The 20000-nt window shown below is 38.1% G+C and overlaps 1 protein-coding gene across 4 annotated transcripts in view; it reads right to left on the bottom strand.

Moving 5' to 3' along the window:
* LOC136848579 (barH-like 2 homeobox protein) overlaps positions 1-20000 on the bottom strand; it is a 421854-nt gene that overhangs the window by 301734 nt on the left and 100120 nt on the right. The window contains exons 3-4 of one of the 4 annotated variants that reach the window (XM_067120871.1): positions 18341-18539; positions 16810-17164 (exon numbers count right to left, since the gene is read on the bottom strand). The exons of 2 other annotated variants lie outside the window; for them this stretch is intronic. In XM_067120871.1, coding sequence (XP_066976972.1) covers positions 16961-17164; positions 18341-18539 — 403 coding nt within the window. In that variant the 3' untranslated portion in view covers positions 16810-16960. Of the gene's footprint in view, positions 1-16809; positions 17165-18340; positions 18540-20000 lie in introns of those variants that run through there. One more of the 4 variants, XM_067120874.1, reaches the window with a different exon arrangement.

Below are 20000 nucleotides of genomic sequence, written 5' to 3'. Positions count from 1 at the left end.
TGTCATGGAGAGATCGAGAGAGAGATATACATCCGCACCTTCTTAGCAAAGGACCCCCCGCCGCTTAATTGGTCTAATAAAGCCGCAGAGTTCACCTGTTGTGACTGGCGTGTCAGAGATGCCCAGATATCATACGAAGCAGCGACTGCATTCGTTGTGCAAACAACAACAGCTAACGAAAGTCAAGGCGACGTCGCTGTCATAATTCTTCTGAGGTAAGAAACTGAGGGCGTTGTTATGTACCAGCCCTGAAGGGAACACGAAAATAAACAAGTAAAATATGCGCTGAAGTCTCTTCGGCGCAATCGATTTTTCTGTATAGCTTATAATCAAGGCCAACGAAAATAGATCTATCTTTCAGTGGTCTCGGTATAATGCCGTATGAGCCGCGCCCCGTGAAACTTGAACCAAGGCCCGGTGGTGGCCTGGCCTATGTCGTTGCTAGCCGCACGATTATGACTAACTTTAAGCTTAAATAAGATAAAATCTATTGAGGTTAGAGGGCTGCAATTTGGCATGTTTCATGATTGGAGGGTGGATTATCAACATACCAATTTGCAGCCCTCTAACCTCAGTAGTTTTTAAGATCTGAGGGTGGACAGAAAAAGTGCGGACAGAAAACAGTACGGATGGACAGGCAAAGCCGGCACAATAGTTTTCTTTTCAGGAAAAAAACTGACTTTTGAAGGAGTGTCATGTAAACCAGGGAAGACGAAAGTAAGGATAGACTTCCACAACTTGGAGTTCGAGAGTAAAGAAACACTCCTGAAATGAGTTACGCGTGTGTTGCTAATCTCCACATTGCACAACGAGGGGGAGCGGCGGCGCTCCTGCAGATATTACACGGCAGGATGAAAGGAATAAAAGATATCTGCTATTTCAGCTTTGAAGGACAGTAACCAAAATGGTACCTGAAGAACAGAGACAGCAAAGGAGGAAATAATCTCCATTTAAGCTTTTGAAAACACTGACCAAAACAGTAACTGTAGAAAAGAAAGAACAGAGACTTTTTTCTCTTCAAGTTGAAAAGTAAAGTAAACAAATTAGTACCCGCAGAAAAGAGTAAGGAAATTCACCTTGTTGGTAAGAAGAAATATACAAAGAAGTGTGGACAGAGTCTATGATAAAGAATCCAACATGAAAAAAACTATCTCCAGCAACAAACACGAGAAAAAAACAACAATCATAATGACACCAATCGACAAGAAAGACATTCTCATTCATCATCAACAAGTTAACAGCAACATGAACTAAAGCGACGTGCTTATTATCATCAGCAAAAACAACAATAACAACAAGACTAAAAAGAGTTTGGGTCCCACCATATATCACGAAGGAAAAAATTATACACGTGAGTGAAAAATGAGGCTATTTATTCTCCTCACATTTTCCTCTTGCTTCCTTAAACGCACAATTACCGGTAAGTAGCAGGTGAAGGTAAGAAGAGATTTAGGTGATGGAAAGAATCACAGAAATGTAACGAGTATGATACGAATTTTCCACATTTTTCTTTAATACTAAACGTTGATAATCATACTAAAACGAACATTCGATAATATCCTACAGAAAAAAAAACTTTTGAAGCCATAATCTTTTTGAAGAGTATCAGGAATACAAAATTTAGAAAATTCAAACGTTTTACAGCATGAAACTGAGGAATAATCAAAAGATATTACAGTCAAAAGGTACACAAAATATACTGAGATGGAGAACTAAACGACTTTAGTATAAAGCAAGAGTGAAAAGTATTATATCAGAAATTTATCAATTTTGAAAGAGCAAATATTCAACGGAACAGTGGCAACACACATCTGGAAGTGCAGATCACCTCAGTAACCAAAAAAAAAAAAAAAGAAAAACCATTCTTTAGAGTTTTGGTACCCAGAGAGAGAGAGAGAGAGAGAGAGAGAGAGAGAGAGAGAGAGAGAGAGGCAGGCAGGCATGGGCCTCTTACCTTGTCAATCATATCTCCGGAAACATAGGAATTATCTATAGGAAACGAGAGACAGTTGCGGCACTTAACCTCAGCCGACCCCTTTACAATACTAGTGTTACCCGTAGAATTACGCTTCCCTTCGTCTGGCGAGGACCTGAATGGCAGGAGACACTCTAAGAATGACAGACTTAAGTTCAGGATGTTTTTGGGGGGGCAGGGGAAGGGCAAGGGGTGGTGGGGGCGCCATGTTGCAAAGGATATGACTGTCAGCGTTTCTGTCTGCTTCACTACAATTGAGCTCTGGAACACACACGAGTCAAGTCTATATTCTCTCTCTCTCTCTCTCTCTCCATTTTACCTGGCATTTCATTCTTTCCTAACTCGTTCATTTTGACTGGCTTCCCATCTGTATGTACGTCTGATGATTCATTTTCCTTTGTACAATTTGAAGACTTCTATTATTTTCATGTAACTCTTGATGTTGATCTGTTTGTCTCTTTACTGTCAGTCTCTGGAGATACTTTATCTTCTTCACGTACCGTTTCTTCGATCACCTTTTTATTTTCTGTTTACTTCCCTGTCACTGGTTACCGTCCTTTCTTTATTTCTCTCATTTCCACTGTACAGTTTTTTTTATGTTTTGTATAATTATTTGTTTCAATTTAGCCCATGTCTCTTGTTGTCACAGGTAACCTAATAATCACAAATAAAGCTCGGATTTGAAAGCTACATCTGGGTGCATATCAGAGAAGAGACAAAAATTGGATTCATTAAAAAAAATGAAAATAATGACATAAACAGAATGTTAATTTTGGGAACACTAAAATGAGGACCAAATCTACTGGTTCATATCATGACAAGAGCCATCGGCATCTCCAAACCTCCTTCAATCCAGCCTTATCTAACCTAACCCAGGGCACCGTTTCGCACACATTGGAGAACGAATTTCAAGAGTTTTACACTGAATAACACCGAAGGCTACGAACTAGGGAAAAGATGCCTTAGGCACCACGTGGTACAAAATATTGGGGGCATGTCGCAGAATAGCAGACACTTAGGGTCTCATATAAAGTAACATCTATTGCACATTTCTATTGAAAAATACTAAAGGGTTTGTGCCAATCAACACTGATGGCAGGAGAATTGATACCGAGGTTTTACACTGATTAACACAACAATCTGGTGATTGGAGACCAGATGTCATGGGCTTCGTGCTCAATAACACTGAAGGCATATTAAGGTCACATGACTGTGGAACAGATATCAAGGAATTTGTGCTAATTAGCAGAGAAAGCAAATGATTGCAGAACGGATGGCAAATGCTCCTTGCCAAACAAGACTGGAGCCATAAATTTCGAGAACAGTCCCAAGGCTTCATACTACGGTAATAAACACCGAGGGCATGTAACTTAACAACTGAATATGAAAGGGACAACGTGTTACAGAGCACCGAAGTGATTTTACAAGAGCACACTTACCAGTTGCTTCGTGCTAACGAATACTGCGATACATCACCGGCGAACAGATACCAACAAGGCTACTTCTAATCGAAACCTGAAACTATTTGACTAGAGAACAAATACCCAATTTTTATTTTTGTTTAACGAATACATATGCCATAATGACTGAACAACAGACGGCAAGGGTTCCAAGTTAACAAGTTAATGGGAATTGAAAGCGCACTACCTTAGAAGAGTCCTAGGGGTTCGAAACTTCTGAAGGCAGTGCAGAGCCCAGATTAAGTGAAGGGTCTCATGCTAACAAACGCCTTTAACTGGGACGATCGAGCATCGAGTCCAGTTCGGCAGAGCGACGATTAACCCAGAAATTACAGTTGTTCGCCGTCTAAGTACACGGAGTCCCCTTATTCACGTTTGACATCGTATAATCTCCACAGCGCAGCTTTCTCAGACATAACTGGGTCTCTATTCAAGATCCTTGGTTTTGCCGGAAGATAAATACATATATAGATAATTCAGTTTTACAAGTTTGATGATATGAAAAATTTTACATAGATTGCAATATAAAACGCTGATCAGTAGACTGGCCGATGTGAAGGCAATTAAGCAGATATACACAATAACATACATAGTTGACACTAATGCATGGACATTACACGTAAAGATAGATCCTGAAGACAGATTTACGCAATCTCGTCTTGACGGAAATACAACAGAAGAGAGATAGTGGCACACATATACGAGTAAATAACTGCAATACATATAAATATACATAGCCACATAATTAATGACATTCATACCATATGAACGTCACAAATAATGAAAATGACGTTAGGGCACATGCCACTCTAACCAGCAGCCCTGAAGCTGAGTTACCTCTCGCATAGAGGAACAAATTATTCCGCCGAAACAAACAACCTTGGAGGTGCCATTCGCCCAGTAAGTGAAACATCTGCTTTCATTTGCGGAACGTTTGGAGTACTAGGTTCTATTCCTGTTCCTTTCAAGACGAGAGAGAGAGAGAGAGAGAGAGAGAGAATGAACTGGATACTGACTCTTGATTGACTCTTTATACAAATACGTAATAATATATATATATAAATATATATATATATATATATATATATATATATATATATATATATATATATACAGTATATGTATATATAATATATAAATATATATATATATATATTATATAAGAAGGCCCATAAAACACTATTTGAACGTTGCAACCATATATTTGAGCACTTCCTTCTGTGCCCTGTTCACTGGTAAAATATTTCACCAGTGAACAGGGCACAGAAGGAAGTGCTCGAAATATATGGTTGCAAATGTTCAAATAGTGTTTTATGGGCCTTCTTATATTCATATTGCACTGTGGTATTACAGTAAAGACATTCATATATATATATATATATATATATATATATATAATATATTTACACACACATACACTCCTGTATACATAAATGTATATATATATATATATATATATATATATATATATATATATATATATATATATATATGTTCATGTGTGTGTGTGTATCTCCACGCATACACAGTGGAAGAGAGAGAGAGAGAGAGAGAATACTGTGAGTACGTTGTTATGTATGCATCTTCTTCTTCACAGAACATTAAGGAAAGATCTTAACGACATGTCTAATCAAGCGTTTGTTAAGCGATCCATCTGAATTTTAAGTTTGTCACTCGTAATAATACTTTTTTTTTTTACAAACAATGAAAAGAAAAAGGCTCAAATATAGAATCTGAAATAAATCAGAGCGACACAGTAGACATAAGTAACATAAAGTGTAACATACTCGCAAAACAGGAAAAACTGTATTCCAAGAAAATCCATCGAAATTCACTCAGCATTTCCAGGACTTGGAAATTCCTAGAAAGCCGCAACTCATAAGACTACAAGGAAAACCTTAAAGTTATCTTTTGAATTCGATTGCAATTATAACTTTAAAGAAAATGAAACTGCATTCTAAGCTGTGCCGTGCTTAGTGAGAATAGAAATTAAATAGCTAAAGTTTTCCTAACAAAATGGAAACGCTCTTGCTACATGAGGTATACAGATGGTATCTATTGCTTGTTAAGTTGGGAAATTCAATTTCTGAATAGAAATGACGAGAGAGAGAGAGAGAGAGAGAGAGAGAGAGAGAGAGAGAGAGAGAGAGAGAGAGAGAGAGAGAGACTATGTTACAATTAGATTAAATTGGCAATGTGGTAGCACGGGCTCTTGCTACCTGAAGAACAATGTGGAGAGAGAGAGAGAGAGAGAGAGAGAGAGACTCTTTTTCTCTCATCCGTTGGTGAAGGTCCTTACAATAGAGCCGAAAAGTACCAGGTCAAAAGTACAATCACAGACACACACACACACACACCTAATGGCAATTGCTTAGTGAGGTTCACAAACAATAATTTTTTTTTGCGGTTTCTCCTTATCAGCTCCATCGGGATCCTGTTGCCCACGATTCTTATTTATTTGACGCACGGTGTCGGAAATATCTCTGAGTTTGATTGATGGGTGGCGGCTGCTGACACAAGCGGAAGGGGTTGGATTCCAAATGGAGTCGTTTGTCTAATGGTTGATGTTATGATAACTAAATAAATAAATGAATAAATAGATAGAAAGAGAAATTTTCTTGAATTTCACATTGTTTTTGTAATGGCTGAAATTACAGAGGGTTGATTTTAGTGAAAAACGTTTGGAGATCCAATCTTTTTACCTAAATTATCAAGTAACACAATGTATTTACGAGAGAAGTAAGGACTGTTTTTCCATCATTAATGGATTTACAGATTTCCACAGAGCCAAGGTTATTTTCGTTCCATTTCTGTCATGGAAAAACAATGAAAATTCCACGAAGCATGAAATAATTTCTTGCGCATGTGTACACAAGTTCAGCGAGCTGCTTAGCGACTTGACAAAAGAATTACAGGAATTTCGAAAACTACGAAGACAATACGGCACTTACCTCCAACACTGGAGCAGCACTTTTGCCTAAACTACATAACAGTTCAGTTTATCAGATCTTGCCATTACACGCTTTTATTCCAAACTATTTCGACGTTACAGGGGAGGAAATGTCAGTCACGCCCTCCTCAATCTATCATTAACTTGGGCAATATCTAAGGAAGTTCTTGGGAACCAGAAGCAAGCATAGGGATTTGCACAACAGAACGAACAGTCTATAAAGAATTTAAAAAAAAAAAGTTTTGGAAAAAGGAGGAAAACGCTGAGGGAGGGCGTTGGCGGTAACAATAGACTTTTAGAAGACCAGCCGCCGTGTTTCACTCCAATCCAGACCAATTTGAAACCATACTTGATATAGGTCCACTCGGCTATTATTCTCAATCACCTGTCAAAAAGTTCACCTTAGGTTCAATCCTCACAACACCTCAGGCTACGAAAGAAAGTGATGGATGGCTCTCCAGGGAGGGGTGCGTTCAGACAGTTTGAATATACTGGAACAAAACAGTCACGGACCACTTTTCAAGACAACAAGACAACAAGCTAATCGAATACCTTTCTTGGGATGCATTCAGCCAGGGATGCGTTCATATGTGGGATCTGTCTAAATTAAGCAGTAACGAAAAACTGTCAACAGTTGCGCCAAAGTAGAGTAAGAACCCTTCCTCTCAGAAAAAAAAAAAAAAAAAAAATCAAGTAAAAAATGCGCCACCGAAAATGGATCTATCTTTCGGTGGTCTCGGTATAATGCTGTATGAGCCGCGCCCCATGAAACTTTAAACACGGCCCGGTGGTGGCATGTGCTGTATCGTTGCCAGAAGTACGATTATGGCTAACTGTAACCTTAAGTTAAATAAAAACTACTGAGGCTAAACGGTTGTAATTTGGCATGTCTGATGATTGGATGGTGGATGATCAACAAGACAAAGCTAGCACAATAGCTTTCTTTTACAGAAAACTAAAAATGACTACGTTCAATGTGTTATAAAATGGACCATAACGAAACAGAAATGGTTAAATCTCCAGTGACGCGTTCTTCGAAGTCTACAATGCACCAGAACAAAAGTTTTGTAATTTGCTTGATTTACAAATTCTAGGTTTATTTCACAATAAAATACTGAGCTGTGCAATCAATCCGGTGTTAATAACGTTTTAAGAGGATAGTATTACTGGGAAAGTATGTCAGTAAATGCTGCCCAACATGAAAATCAATCTAATTGAACTGATAGCTTTAAAATATATCCTCACTTATCCTCTTAGTATTAAGTAGATTTGTTGTTACTTAACAAAAACGACGGTAAGAAACTTCACCTTAGGTATCTGAAGTTCAAAATGTACTTTCAAACCTAGCATTTACATAACTTAATGTTTAGCCAAAATATCAATTTTATCTCCCTCATAGGCAGGATTTTTTCTCTCATCGTAAAACTACCTCACTGGTTTCAAAAGGTAATATATATATATATATATATATATATATATATATATATATATATATATATATATATATATATATATATATATATATATAAACAGGACTGATGCGAATAGAACAAAACAAAGAAAAAAAATCAATATTCTTATTCCTGACCCCTATGCTTAATCAAACGATTGCCTACGTAACCCCGGAGTGATGTCCCTCTCGCAATCTTCGGCAGGGCATACATGAAACATATTTAGAGAATTGGTAATGAAAAGGAAGGATATTATCACTGCTCTTATAGTCTTTCTCGCGCTTGTCAACGAAGGAGCGGAAGTTGCCCAATAAGGCACAATGATACACACAGCACTTTCTGTCGTGATACGGAGCATTTGCATGATGCATGTTGATGCGACAGGCTGTGGTGATTATGGCATTCGAGGCGCAATTTCTCTCTCTCTCTCTCTCTCTATACAGATAGATAGATAGATATTACCTTCATTTCTTTCTTCATCTGGATCTATACAGAGTAATGGCACGCGTTTCTAAAATGTGAAGTGTTTGATTCTCATCATAATTCAGGAGAGAATTTGCTGAATGACAAAATTTCCTGTTGTTACAAAGTATACATTACCTCCCCGAACATCTCATTTATGAATACAAAAAGATGCATAGTGTCCTATTCACAATTCTTAGATTCAATGGTAAGACTTCAAGGATCAATCTAGCAAATAGCCTTAGTTTTTGTCATAACTAGTGAACGAAAACCTTCTGGAATCTTGGCTTAAAGGTCTCTTTCCAATGGCTACTCTCACGCACCCTTTCTACAGTATGTTCATTTATTTGTGCTACTAGTAATTTAGCTTGATCCTTCATCCTTGCTATTTTTCACACATACGGCATAATATTTCCTGAAAGATCGTTTAAGCTATATTTCCTGACAGGTCGTTTAAACGATTTCGTGACCTGCTAGATCGTACTGCAAAGATGTAAGCGCAACGTGAATTGTAATGATGATTAAAGAGCATATTTGGAATAGCCCCGCCCCCCTAAAATACGACCATGACTACTAGGTCCTAAACGGCCTATTAGGGTCTAATGGCGCTGGCCTCTTTGGATGTCATCCGAAACGTCATTTGTGAATGTCTCCATAATTGTAAGTTGCCGGTCCTAAAGTGAAAAGAGATTTTCTCGCTCCCGAAAATAAGGGTTATAAATCAGGTGGCAGCAGAAGGCTGGGACTTATTATTTATGGCAATATCCTTCGATAAACGAAGTTTCTGAGAGGAATAACAGGTAAATACCAATAAAGATGGGGACAATAATATGGACAAGAGTAAACTGAAACAATGCAAGCTTAAGGTGAGCTTTCAAGAAACCCTTAATATCTCTTCAATAAAGATTGCGTGATACGTATTCCAAAGTCTTCTAAAAAATTTAAATCTGGATTTTCATCAGATTCTTCCCAAAATCTAAACACTTCTTTGCTGTTTCAAAGGCCACATCTCATAACATTTTCCTTCAACTCCCACCCCTCACTCTCAGAGCGGAAATCCTGGACCCTCCACCAGATTTAACTGATATCCATGAAAACATCAAATATCTTCCAAATAGATAAACAGTACCCCTACATTTCTCTCCTAGAGGAAAAATCCCGGACCCTCCACCAGATTTAACTGACATCCACAAAAAAATCAGATACCTCACAGAAAAACAAACTGCCCCCTCCATTCCTCTCCCCCCCATCTCCTAGAGAAAAATCCTGAACCATCCACCAAAAACATCAGATACCTTACACACAAACAAACAAGCAGTCAGAAAGTTGAAACAAGCAACCCCGTACCGAATGACACTGGCCACGCTTAATCGTAAGTGATAATAAAGTAACTATAAGTTACACCGTGGCATGAAAAAAACATGAGTGGAGCAGTCAGTCACTGGGCCGTCCTTACATCCCAATTAGCGCGGAGACTCTCACGGGACAGCGGCAGAATCTGTAACAGGAATGTCGTCGATACGTATCTCAAATGCAACGCCACGATGCCTGCGCCTTCTCATGAGAATCAGGTATGGACACAGGAAGTGTCATCACTGACAGCCTTCGCTTCATTACTTATTAATTACCGCTAAGTAAGGACCTGAGTGATGATGGCCTTCCTTATTTGGCAACTATGTCGTTCTTCGTGTTATACCCGCTTCCCTAATCTGTTCTTTCTCTTCCTTCCTTTTTCTTCGGCGTGTCGAACGGGTCATCTTACAGAAGTACGAAAGTGGCCTTTGTTATGGACTGGTGATGTAATGGCTACGAATCGAGGTTAGAGAGAAAAATAATAAAAAGAACTGTGAAAGGATGAAGTAGGCTAACGATAACAACGCTCTACGGACTAAGAACAGAAAGAAACAAAACGTAAAACAGAAAAAGAAAAACAAATATAAGAAGACTTTCATTTGATAACCAAGACGGCACGATCTTATGAAATATGACACCGCAAGACATATTTCCAGGACGTTAATCAAGTCCAGTACAAACATAAGTCACATTCAGTGGCCGAGATTTATACATTCTACGGCCTACAGCGATGCCATACGAAAGGAAGAGAGCCTCTTTGGAGAGGAAATAAGGAGCAACGTGGGCTCCATATAAGTCATCCTGATTCTGACGTTGATAACAGGGCTTTATAAAGCATGACAATTCGTGACCCCGGTGGAACATCTTGTGACTGATACAGCCATATCCGCTGGTAACTTCACCTCTCTCTCTCTCTCTCTCTCTCTCTCTCTCTCTCTCTCTATTTATTACTCTCTTGTTCTTTCTCTTCGGTTTACCTCTTCCATGTCTCCCTCTTCTTTCGTTCTTCTATTCATTTTCCATCCCTACTTTTGTCCTAATTTCTCTGTTCTTCATTCTCATTCTATTTTTTTCCTTTCTCTCTGATACTCTTCATAAAATTCACCTCTTGTGTATTTCCCGTGTTCTCTCTTTCTTCCGTAATCCCTTCCTCTCTAGGTCTTTCTTCCATTTACCGTCTCTCTTTTTAGAGTTTCCCTAATTCTCTTATTTTATCTTATTCTGCCTTCTCTCATTTCTATCTCAATCTCCTAACATTTCACACATTTCTTTCTCAATCCCTCTATAATCATTTTATGTCATTGTTTCTCCTTCCTGCACTTTTTCTGGCCCTCATTTATTTCTCGTTCTTTCTAAACATTTCATTTATTTATCCTTGTCTTTCGCCTTCCATTTCCACCTAGTTCTCATTTATTTCTTAATCTTTTTAAACATTTCATTTATTTATTCTTGTCCTTCGCCTTCCATTTCCACCTAGCCCCCCCCACTCTCTCTCTCTCTCTCATTTATTTCTCAACCTCTCTAAACATTTAATTTATTTATCCTCGTCTTTCGTCTTCCATTTCCTCCTAGCCCTCTCTTTCTCTTTCTCAGTTATTTCTCAATTTTTCTAAACATTTATTTATCCTTGTATTTCGTCTTCTATTTCCACCTAGCTCTCTCCCTCTCTCTCTCTAACTCTCATTTATTCCTCGATCTTTCCAAACATCTCATTTATTTATCCTTGTCCATCGTCCTCCAATTTCACCCTGCCCTCTCTCTCTAACTCTCATTTATTTCTCAATCTCTCTGAACATTTCAATTATTATCCCTGTCTATCGTTCTCCAATTTAGCCTAGCACTCTCTTTCTCTCTCTAACTCTCACTTATTTCTTAATCTTTCTAAACATTTCATTTATTTATCCTCGTCGATGGTCTTCCATTTCCATCTAGCCATCTCTTTTTCTCTCTAACTCATTTATTTCTCAATCTCTCTAAACATTTCATTTATTTATCCTTGTCTATCGTCCTCCAATTTCACCCAGCGCCCTCTCTCTCTCTCTCTCTCTCTCTCTCTCTCTCTCTCTCTCTTTCTGTGTGTGACTACAAACTGACACCTTGAACCCTCCCAGTAACCGATTGTTTTCATATCCGGTCTGGATTCATAGCTCTAGGGCTGGCATGTTGGCTTTCTGTTAAGTCAAGGCGAAGAAGAAAAAAAGAAATCAAACATAGATTTGAAAGTTAAGAACTTTTTCCTTTTTTTGAGGTGTTCTGGAATTTATGGTAAAAAGTTTTGTGTGATAAGTGCGAGTTACAAAACATTGACCTACTGACGTAGATATGTATGTAAGTGTACACTGCAGGTTTATATATACATATATATATATATATATATATATATATATATATATATATATGCACACACACGATGAAGAAGAGTTCTGTGGTTATGAGCTCACAATCCTGCCGTCATTTTTGTATTAATAATATATGGTTATCGTGTATGCATGCACAAATAATATATGAAGTGCGTTGAGGTTATTTCAAAGCTGAGTATATTTACTTTGCAAGTATTTAAAGCACAAACAGAATATATATATATATATATATATATACATACATATATATATATATACATATTTATATAAATATATATACATATAAATCTATATTTTCACACACACACACACATATATATATATACTGTATATATATATATATATATATATATATATATATATATATATATATATATATATATATATATATATATATATATATATATATATACATATACTGTTTGTGCTTACATACTCGCAAACGTAAATAAACTGAACTTTGAAATAATCCTAACGCACTTTATATGCGTGTGTGTGCATGTATACACGATACCCAGATAATATTAATGCAAAAGCATCGGTAGGTATGCTAAGCTCACCACCGAACTCCTCTTCATCCTGTATCCCAAATTCTGCAAAATTAATTCATTTTATTCAACCGCTGAATTACGCTGTGCAACAATATGTGGTTCTTCCATTTCTGCATTAACCGTTTTTGTGTTGAAGTTGTTCCTTTCTTTTCTAATCGTAATCTCCTTTTTTTGCTTTACCGATTTTTTTTCCTTTGATCAAAATACCGGTTTGCTGTGGAAGCAAACTCCTTTCTTTCTCTCTTTTTTTTAATTTCCTCAGAGGTAAAAATAACCTCAGCGAGAGAGAGAGAGAGAGAGAGAGAGAGAGAGAGAGAGAGAGAGAGAGAGAGAGGCTTTATTACCCGAACGTGGGATAATTATCGTTTTGCCTCACCGATGGGAATAGGATATCCGTTAATTAAGGCGCAATTAAGACCGTTAATGAAACACCTTCGCGTGACATTTATTAGTCTTAGATGATCGTCCGTAATACTACAGGCTCGAAAATCGGCGGCCCCCACCCCCACCCCCGCTTCCAAAATCATCATCATCATCATTATCAGAAAGTTCGAGTGGATGCGGTGTCGTGTTTACTACGTAAGAGCTTTTACGCCTCCTTCTGCTGAGTGGACTTGGAGGTGACAAATCTGAGACGTTTTCTATGGATTTTTAGAGAATATATACAACAGCGCTGGGACCTATGAGGTCATTCAGAGCCGACCCCGCAGGGGGGTAGTGCCGCCAGTGCATATCATGCGGTGCACTGTAGGCATTACTTAAGGCTCTTTGCAGCGTGCCTTCGGCCCTTAGCTGCAACCCCTTCCATTCCTTTTACTGTACCTCCTTTCATATCTCTTTCTTCCATCTTACCCCCACCTTCTCCTAACAATTGATTCGTAGTGCGACAGCGAGGTTTTCCTCCTGTTACGCCTTTCAGACCTTTTATTTTCAATTTCCATTTCAGCGCTGAATGACCTCATAGCTCCCAGCGCTTGGCCCTTGGCCTAAATTCTACATTCAATTCAATTCAATTCAATTCAGCGCCGAAAGGAAAATTGAGAGTAAAAGGTTACGAAGGTGTAACAGGAGAGAAACCTCGCAGTTGCACTATAAAACGATTGTTAGGAGAGGGCGGAAGGTAAGATGGAAGAAAACGAATATGAATGAAGGTACAGTAAAAGGAATGAAAGGAGTTGCAGCTAGGGGCCTAAGGAAGGGGCTTTGTACAGAACCTTAAGTAATGCCTACAGTCACCACGCGTGGGGTGCACTGACGGCACTAACCCCCTACGGGGTCTATCTCGGGTTTATGGTTAACTGTTTTATCTCGCTCTCCTTCAGTTGCATTCATCTAAGGAGAGGCTAATTCTCACTAGAGTCGTATTTAGCCAATCTCGGACCTTCAGGCCGTCTCCGAATGGGTAGGTTTAACCAACCGCAGGGAAAAAATGTAGTTACCATGAAAGCTCTGTTCAACCAATCAGAATATTATTTTGATTCCCGTTAAACCAACCAGAATTGTGTCAGTTTTCGAAAGAGCTCTTTCCTACGACTCACAGAGTTCCGCAAAATAAGGATTACAAGTAAAAAATGCGCAATCGAGTTTTCTGTACAGCCGCTATAGCGTGTAATCAAGGCCACCGAAAACGATCTATCTTTCGGTGGTCTCGGTATAATGCTGTATTGAGCTGCGACCCATGACTCTTTAACCAAGGCCCGGTGGTGGCCATATCCTATATCGTCGCCAGAAGCACGATTATGGCTAATTTGAACCTTAAATAAAGTAAAAACTACTGAGGCTAGAGGACTGCAATTTGGTATGTTTGATGATTAGAAGGTGGATGATCAACGTACCAATTTGCAGCCCTCTAGCCTCAGTAATTCTTAAGATCTGAGGGCGGACAGAATAAAGTGCAGACGGACAACAAAGCCGGCACAATAGTTTTGTTTTACAGAAAACTATAATGGATTGCAGTTACATTCAGCTGTTACGAAAAAATAACGGAACGTTCTCTCTTTACTACTTAGCGTTTTTAATACAGCGTATATAATGACCAAAAGAGAACAGGTCTCAAGATAACACAAATGAGGTCACTTAACTGCTGTTTCTTGCGGGCAGTAATCGTGAGAAACTACGAGAACTGGTTCTTTTGTCTCTGATAAAACTGACAGTACCCAAGATTGGGAGAAATGAGTAAGGTTCTATGCAAAGGTTCCTACTTTGATATGACTTCGGATACTAATAATACTACTACTACTAATTCTACTGTTAATGATAATAATGATAATTATACATAATTGTACCCTAAAGGTTAAAACATCCTTGAAATATATCGGATGCATTTACAGTACAACTACTTGTGTTGCTATTATCATCACAGTCATTACTTTTTATTACAAAAAGTCAAAGTTCTCTGAATTTAACGAATTTCTACTACTACTACTACTAATACTACGACTACTTCTACTACTATCAATATTACTGAATTTAATTGGTGTATCTACTGCTTACTCTTAATTTCTGCAGTACCAAACGATATGAAATAAAACTCGAGTCGTGCACGTCCCAATTTTCCAACTAATATGCACTAAGAATTCAAGTTATAACACATCAAAAAATGCCACTTGACAATGCTTGCGAGATCGAAAATTCCGTGATTAAATTCGGTAAAATTTCCATATGACTACGAAGGCGCCGAGGAAATCAGAATCCATGGGTTGCCGTTGGTGAAAAATTGGAATAAAATAACGGCAGAGTGCTTCTGGTGCGACTGGCAATGGGTTTCAATGAGATCCGAGCACCAATTTAATGACCGGGCGTTCCGTACTTCTGGCAGTGAAACACCTACTATCCTCAGGTTCATCATAACTGCCCAAATGCCTTGGACAGGATTCAGATACGACGGCACTGCCACATGAAAGGGTCTGATGCCAGAGGCAGTGGGTCACGATGAGACCCAGGCCTAACAGGAATTTCGTTATGAAGACAAACAAAAACGGGAAAGCAAATCAGGGAGAAACAAACTCAATTCCTCTTTTATTTAAAAATGGAACACTTTCCAAAGTATAACAAAAACACTGTCAGTTATCTAAATCTTTTAATCTTGTCAACATAATTTATAGGAAGAAAATAGGATATTTTGTTTAAAATTACCCTAATTCTTCCTCTCTAATGATATGGATACATAATTATTATTAATTTTAATTTCTTTATGTTAAACAGAATACAAGAACCCGTAAGAAACATGGTTCGGCGTTTCGTACGCAGACGTTTTTCCAAGTCAAGTTGTTTCTTGATACCAAAAAACCTCTGAATACTGTCAAAATTCATCTGGACTAACCCTCCTGAAAAGGAAGCCTCCTCATCGCCGTTTTAAAAAATCAGTTAAAGTAGATAAAGTTCATTTGATTTCAGTTTGTCTTTAAACTCTGCAGAGGTTTTTATATACGAATAAGTATTTCTATTCAGCTTTATGCAAAAGTTCTAAACCTCAGTCAAATGAAAGCAGAGATGGTGACGAGTTCAAGCAATTCCAGGAAGGAGGCACTTTTGGCGAGCGAAGTATTACCACACAGACGCTGAAGTCACGAGAAAATCAGCAGCATAACGCGATAACAACAGAATTGGGCTGTGATTCTTGGTCACTCACTGTTTACAAACGGCCTTTAAAGGATTTCCCGAGCTGATCATGTATTTTATAACAGTTACTTAGACGTCTTACTACTGTGGTTTATCCTGGAAATGTCCTGGATATACAGTAATGCTGGAATCACTCACTGGCCGGATCTCTGACGATACACAATCATATCTAATTCTAGAGACGTGATTTCACGGCGGGTAAAAAAATTAAAACCATTGTCCATCAATGACAAACTTCCATGAAAAGAACCCTTCGTTAACTGGATTAACACTTATGGGGTTTATTGAAGGCTAACATACTTTTTTTTGGCATTCTTGTGTCGATTCACAACATTTCCAGTCAGCCTATTTCACAAAATCATAAATTCTTAGCGTTTCTGACTGTTATGGCATCGCCTTAAAAGAATTAACAGTTTTCCTTTGGTGTAGCTAAATCAACAATTTTTTTTTACAACAATGTTACCGTGTCTTTCCTAAGTTCTATAACTAATTTTCGGTTTCAAAACATTATGAATCACCATAGAGATTTGACGGTCTTTCTTTGGTGTATTTCGAAGGCAAATAAGCATTTGTCCAAATATTCCTGTTATCTCACTGCACATATATTCTGTCAAGTGTTACACCAGGGAGAGACAATCTTCAACGAACAGAGATATCTCACTTTGATGTTCACTTCATCCTTCCCTAAAAGCAAGTCTCGGGACAAGTATTTTCTGGCTGTACACTTGGAAATCCATTCACATAATCATATATGTTGTTTTACGGCTAAATGTTACGTCATTGTTTGAAGTAGTGCGCAAGCGCAGCCTGCGATGGCGTCGGTGGGTAGAGGACCCTCGGCGTGACCAGCGTAGGCGGCGACGAAGTCGTCGTCACGCCCACGGTAGGAAGGGTGGGAGACAGCGTGGGCGTCCCTTCGAGAGGCGATCCGGGAGTAGGAGATATCGCTGCAGCGGATCGGCTCAGGGCTGCCAGCTGGGCCTATGAATGAGGAGGAAAATTAGGATTTGTTATGTTTACTAGCGCCTTGAAAAGGCAATGGAAAGTATCTTATAACTGAGTCGATTGTTTCGATTCTTCTTGTGAAACTCACTCTTCTTCATTAAAAAAAAATGGCAAATGATAGCTGTTATCATAAGAAACCTTTCATATCACTTCAGAGGCTTGCAAACCTCGTTTGGGGAATGTAGAATAAAGTAAGATACCTTATACAGAGCGAATTGCTTGGCTCAATTCTTCTTGTAACGATTATCTTTATACTAAAACTTCTGCAACGATATTCAGTCAAATCTCCTGGGTGAGTCACTGGGATAATTTCATCTTGCATTAAGTCTCCGAAAAAGATTTGCAAATGACAATCATTAGGGTCTTACAACCACTTGCAATGGTTACAGAAGTTCTTCGTAACTTGCAGTGAATCATTAGGGTTAACATACATCGCAGAGCCGATTAATTCATAAATCAAAATATTAAAAATTAATAAAAAAAAATTATTTCCTGACACCTTACACATCGAAACACTGAAACTGTTTTTGAACTACAAAGCTAATTATAGGTTTGGTTTGGCTGGTAGAACTTGTTTACAAAAAATAAGAGCTAAAAGGTATTTCATAAGAGCTTCCATATGTAACAGTTACATTAATAGTGGCACAACTGTTTATATGATTCTTTCTAAGTGGAATATGAAAAACATGCTTATAAATAAATGACTGAATAACATAATAACTTTGTCTTAAAAGTTGAAAGAACCGTGTACGTTTTGATGACGAAATCTGAGCATAAGTCATTTTTCTATAAAGGTAGTGAAAGGTAGTCGCCATCTTTGGGTCAGAAACCACTAAACTTAGTGGGCCCTGCTGATTTCTACAAGGAATCTCTTATGTGTGTTACACACACCGCCATCGTGACGAGCCCAGAACATACGAGAACATACCGAGGAGCTATGCAATGGAATGGAATGGAATATAGAGTTTAGGCCAAAGGCCAAGCACTGGAACCTAGGAGGTCATTCAGCGCTGGAAGGAAAATTGAGAGTAGGTAGGTTTGAAAGGTGTAACAGGAGATGCACTATGAAACAATGATTAGGAGAGGGTGGATAGCAAGATGGAAGAAGGATAATATGAATGGAGGAGCTATACCTCACTGCTTAAGACTTACATGACGATAGTACAGGTCCATTGACGAAGTGAGGGCAGCCATGGAGGACAGTGCGCCCACAGCCGACAGGTGGGCGGGATGGGTAGGAGCTGGGACACCTGCCGATGAAGGATAGGGCCAATAGCCACCTAGGAGTCGTCCGTAGCCTCCTTCAGCTAGGAGCTCCAAGCCCACGGCTGTCTGTCGTTTCCATTTCGTTCTGACAAAATAATTTATTTTCTTATTTTTTAAAGTTTCTTAACAATGGAAATCGGGGTAACCATCGTTTATTGATTAAATGATATATTGACTACTTCTCTAATTAATTAATAAATTAATAACTAAATAAGTCCAGCATGCAATACAGAGTATATAGGTTTAAGGAAAACTCCTAATTTTCTATTTCTAATGTTTTCATGCTTTTCCTGGCTAGACAAATGTCCTTCTGACTTCGAAGAAAAATTAGTAAAATCGCAGAAGTGAGGAAAAATCACCAGGTCTCTCGCAATGCTACAAATAGATTACTTAAATTCATATACCTAAAATATTGCTTCAGTTGCTCCAAGTCATTCTGACAGCTAAATATCAAGGATTATTTTCAGTTATCTATTATCCGCGATCCATAGGATAAAACATGATTTTATGTATATCTGAGAGAGAGAGAGAGAGAGAGAGAGAGAGAGAGAGAGAGAGAGAGAGAGAGAGAGAGATATTTATGTAAGAGTAGTTTACTTCTCGAAATTCAAACTCAAACTTTTGTAAATTAGTTAACTAAAGAAGAATACAGATTAACATCGTAAAAATTCAGACTTTACAAGAAAAAAAGTGAATACTAATCACAGTTTAGCTATAAGTAAATGCTGATTCACTGAAACAAGTGTGAACCCCGTTAATTATCGAAAAGAAACGCATAACCATTCACACTAAAATTAAAACTTAAAAATATTTTAAAAGGTAACACGTAATCTTAGGTTATCCTTCTGAGTTAGGAGGGAAGCTCGAACTTCGTAAATCAGATAACACCTGACTAAAATCATAATAATAAAAGTAGTAGTAGTGATAGTAAAAGACACGAAGCGAAAAGAAAAAGGAAAAAGAAGATGGAGGATTCACCCTCATAAACAACAAACATCACATCCATTAGAGGCATTGAAAATCACATAAAAACTGACGGAAGAGAGCGATGGACATCAATAAATAAAGATAATAGCTACAGTGTGACCAGCGAAATGAGCTCCGACAGAAATTACGATGGTTAATGATGCTGATTAAGAAGGGAAGAGCGCAAAGAGAGGATAAATAAGTAAATGAGGTAAAATAATAAAAAAAGAAAAGTTTTATATCATATGATAAATGCTTATTTTTTTTTTTTTGTTGCACGTAACACAAATAAGCCATTGGAGTTAGGGCGGGCCATTTATCAAAAGCCAGCGGAAACTAAACTCTCTCTCTCTCTCTCTCTCTCTCTCTCTCTCTCTCTCTCTCTCTCTCTCTCTCTCTCTCTAGGGTGATAACTAATTTCTGTATTTTTTCAGACTTCAATAAGGTTTCGACGAAAGAAAATCACAGGAAATCCGGCTCTTTATTAACATTTTTGGGTGCTGAACTAGGCATCTTATATACTGATTATCTTCTATCAAATTATTTTTATGTCCCTTTACTTTTAAAAATACAACTGAGA

Source organism: Macrobrachium rosenbergii, chromosome 19, assembly GCF_040412425.1.
Source record: "Macrobrachium rosenbergii isolate ZJJX-2024 chromosome 19, ASM4041242v1, whole genome shotgun sequence".
Taxonomy (NCBI): domain Eukaryota; kingdom Metazoa; phylum Arthropoda; class Malacostraca; order Decapoda; family Palaemonidae; genus Macrobrachium; species Macrobrachium rosenbergii.
The sequence above is the reverse complement of the archived record's forward strand: the minus strand, read 5'-3'. Positions and strand labels throughout refer to the sequence as shown.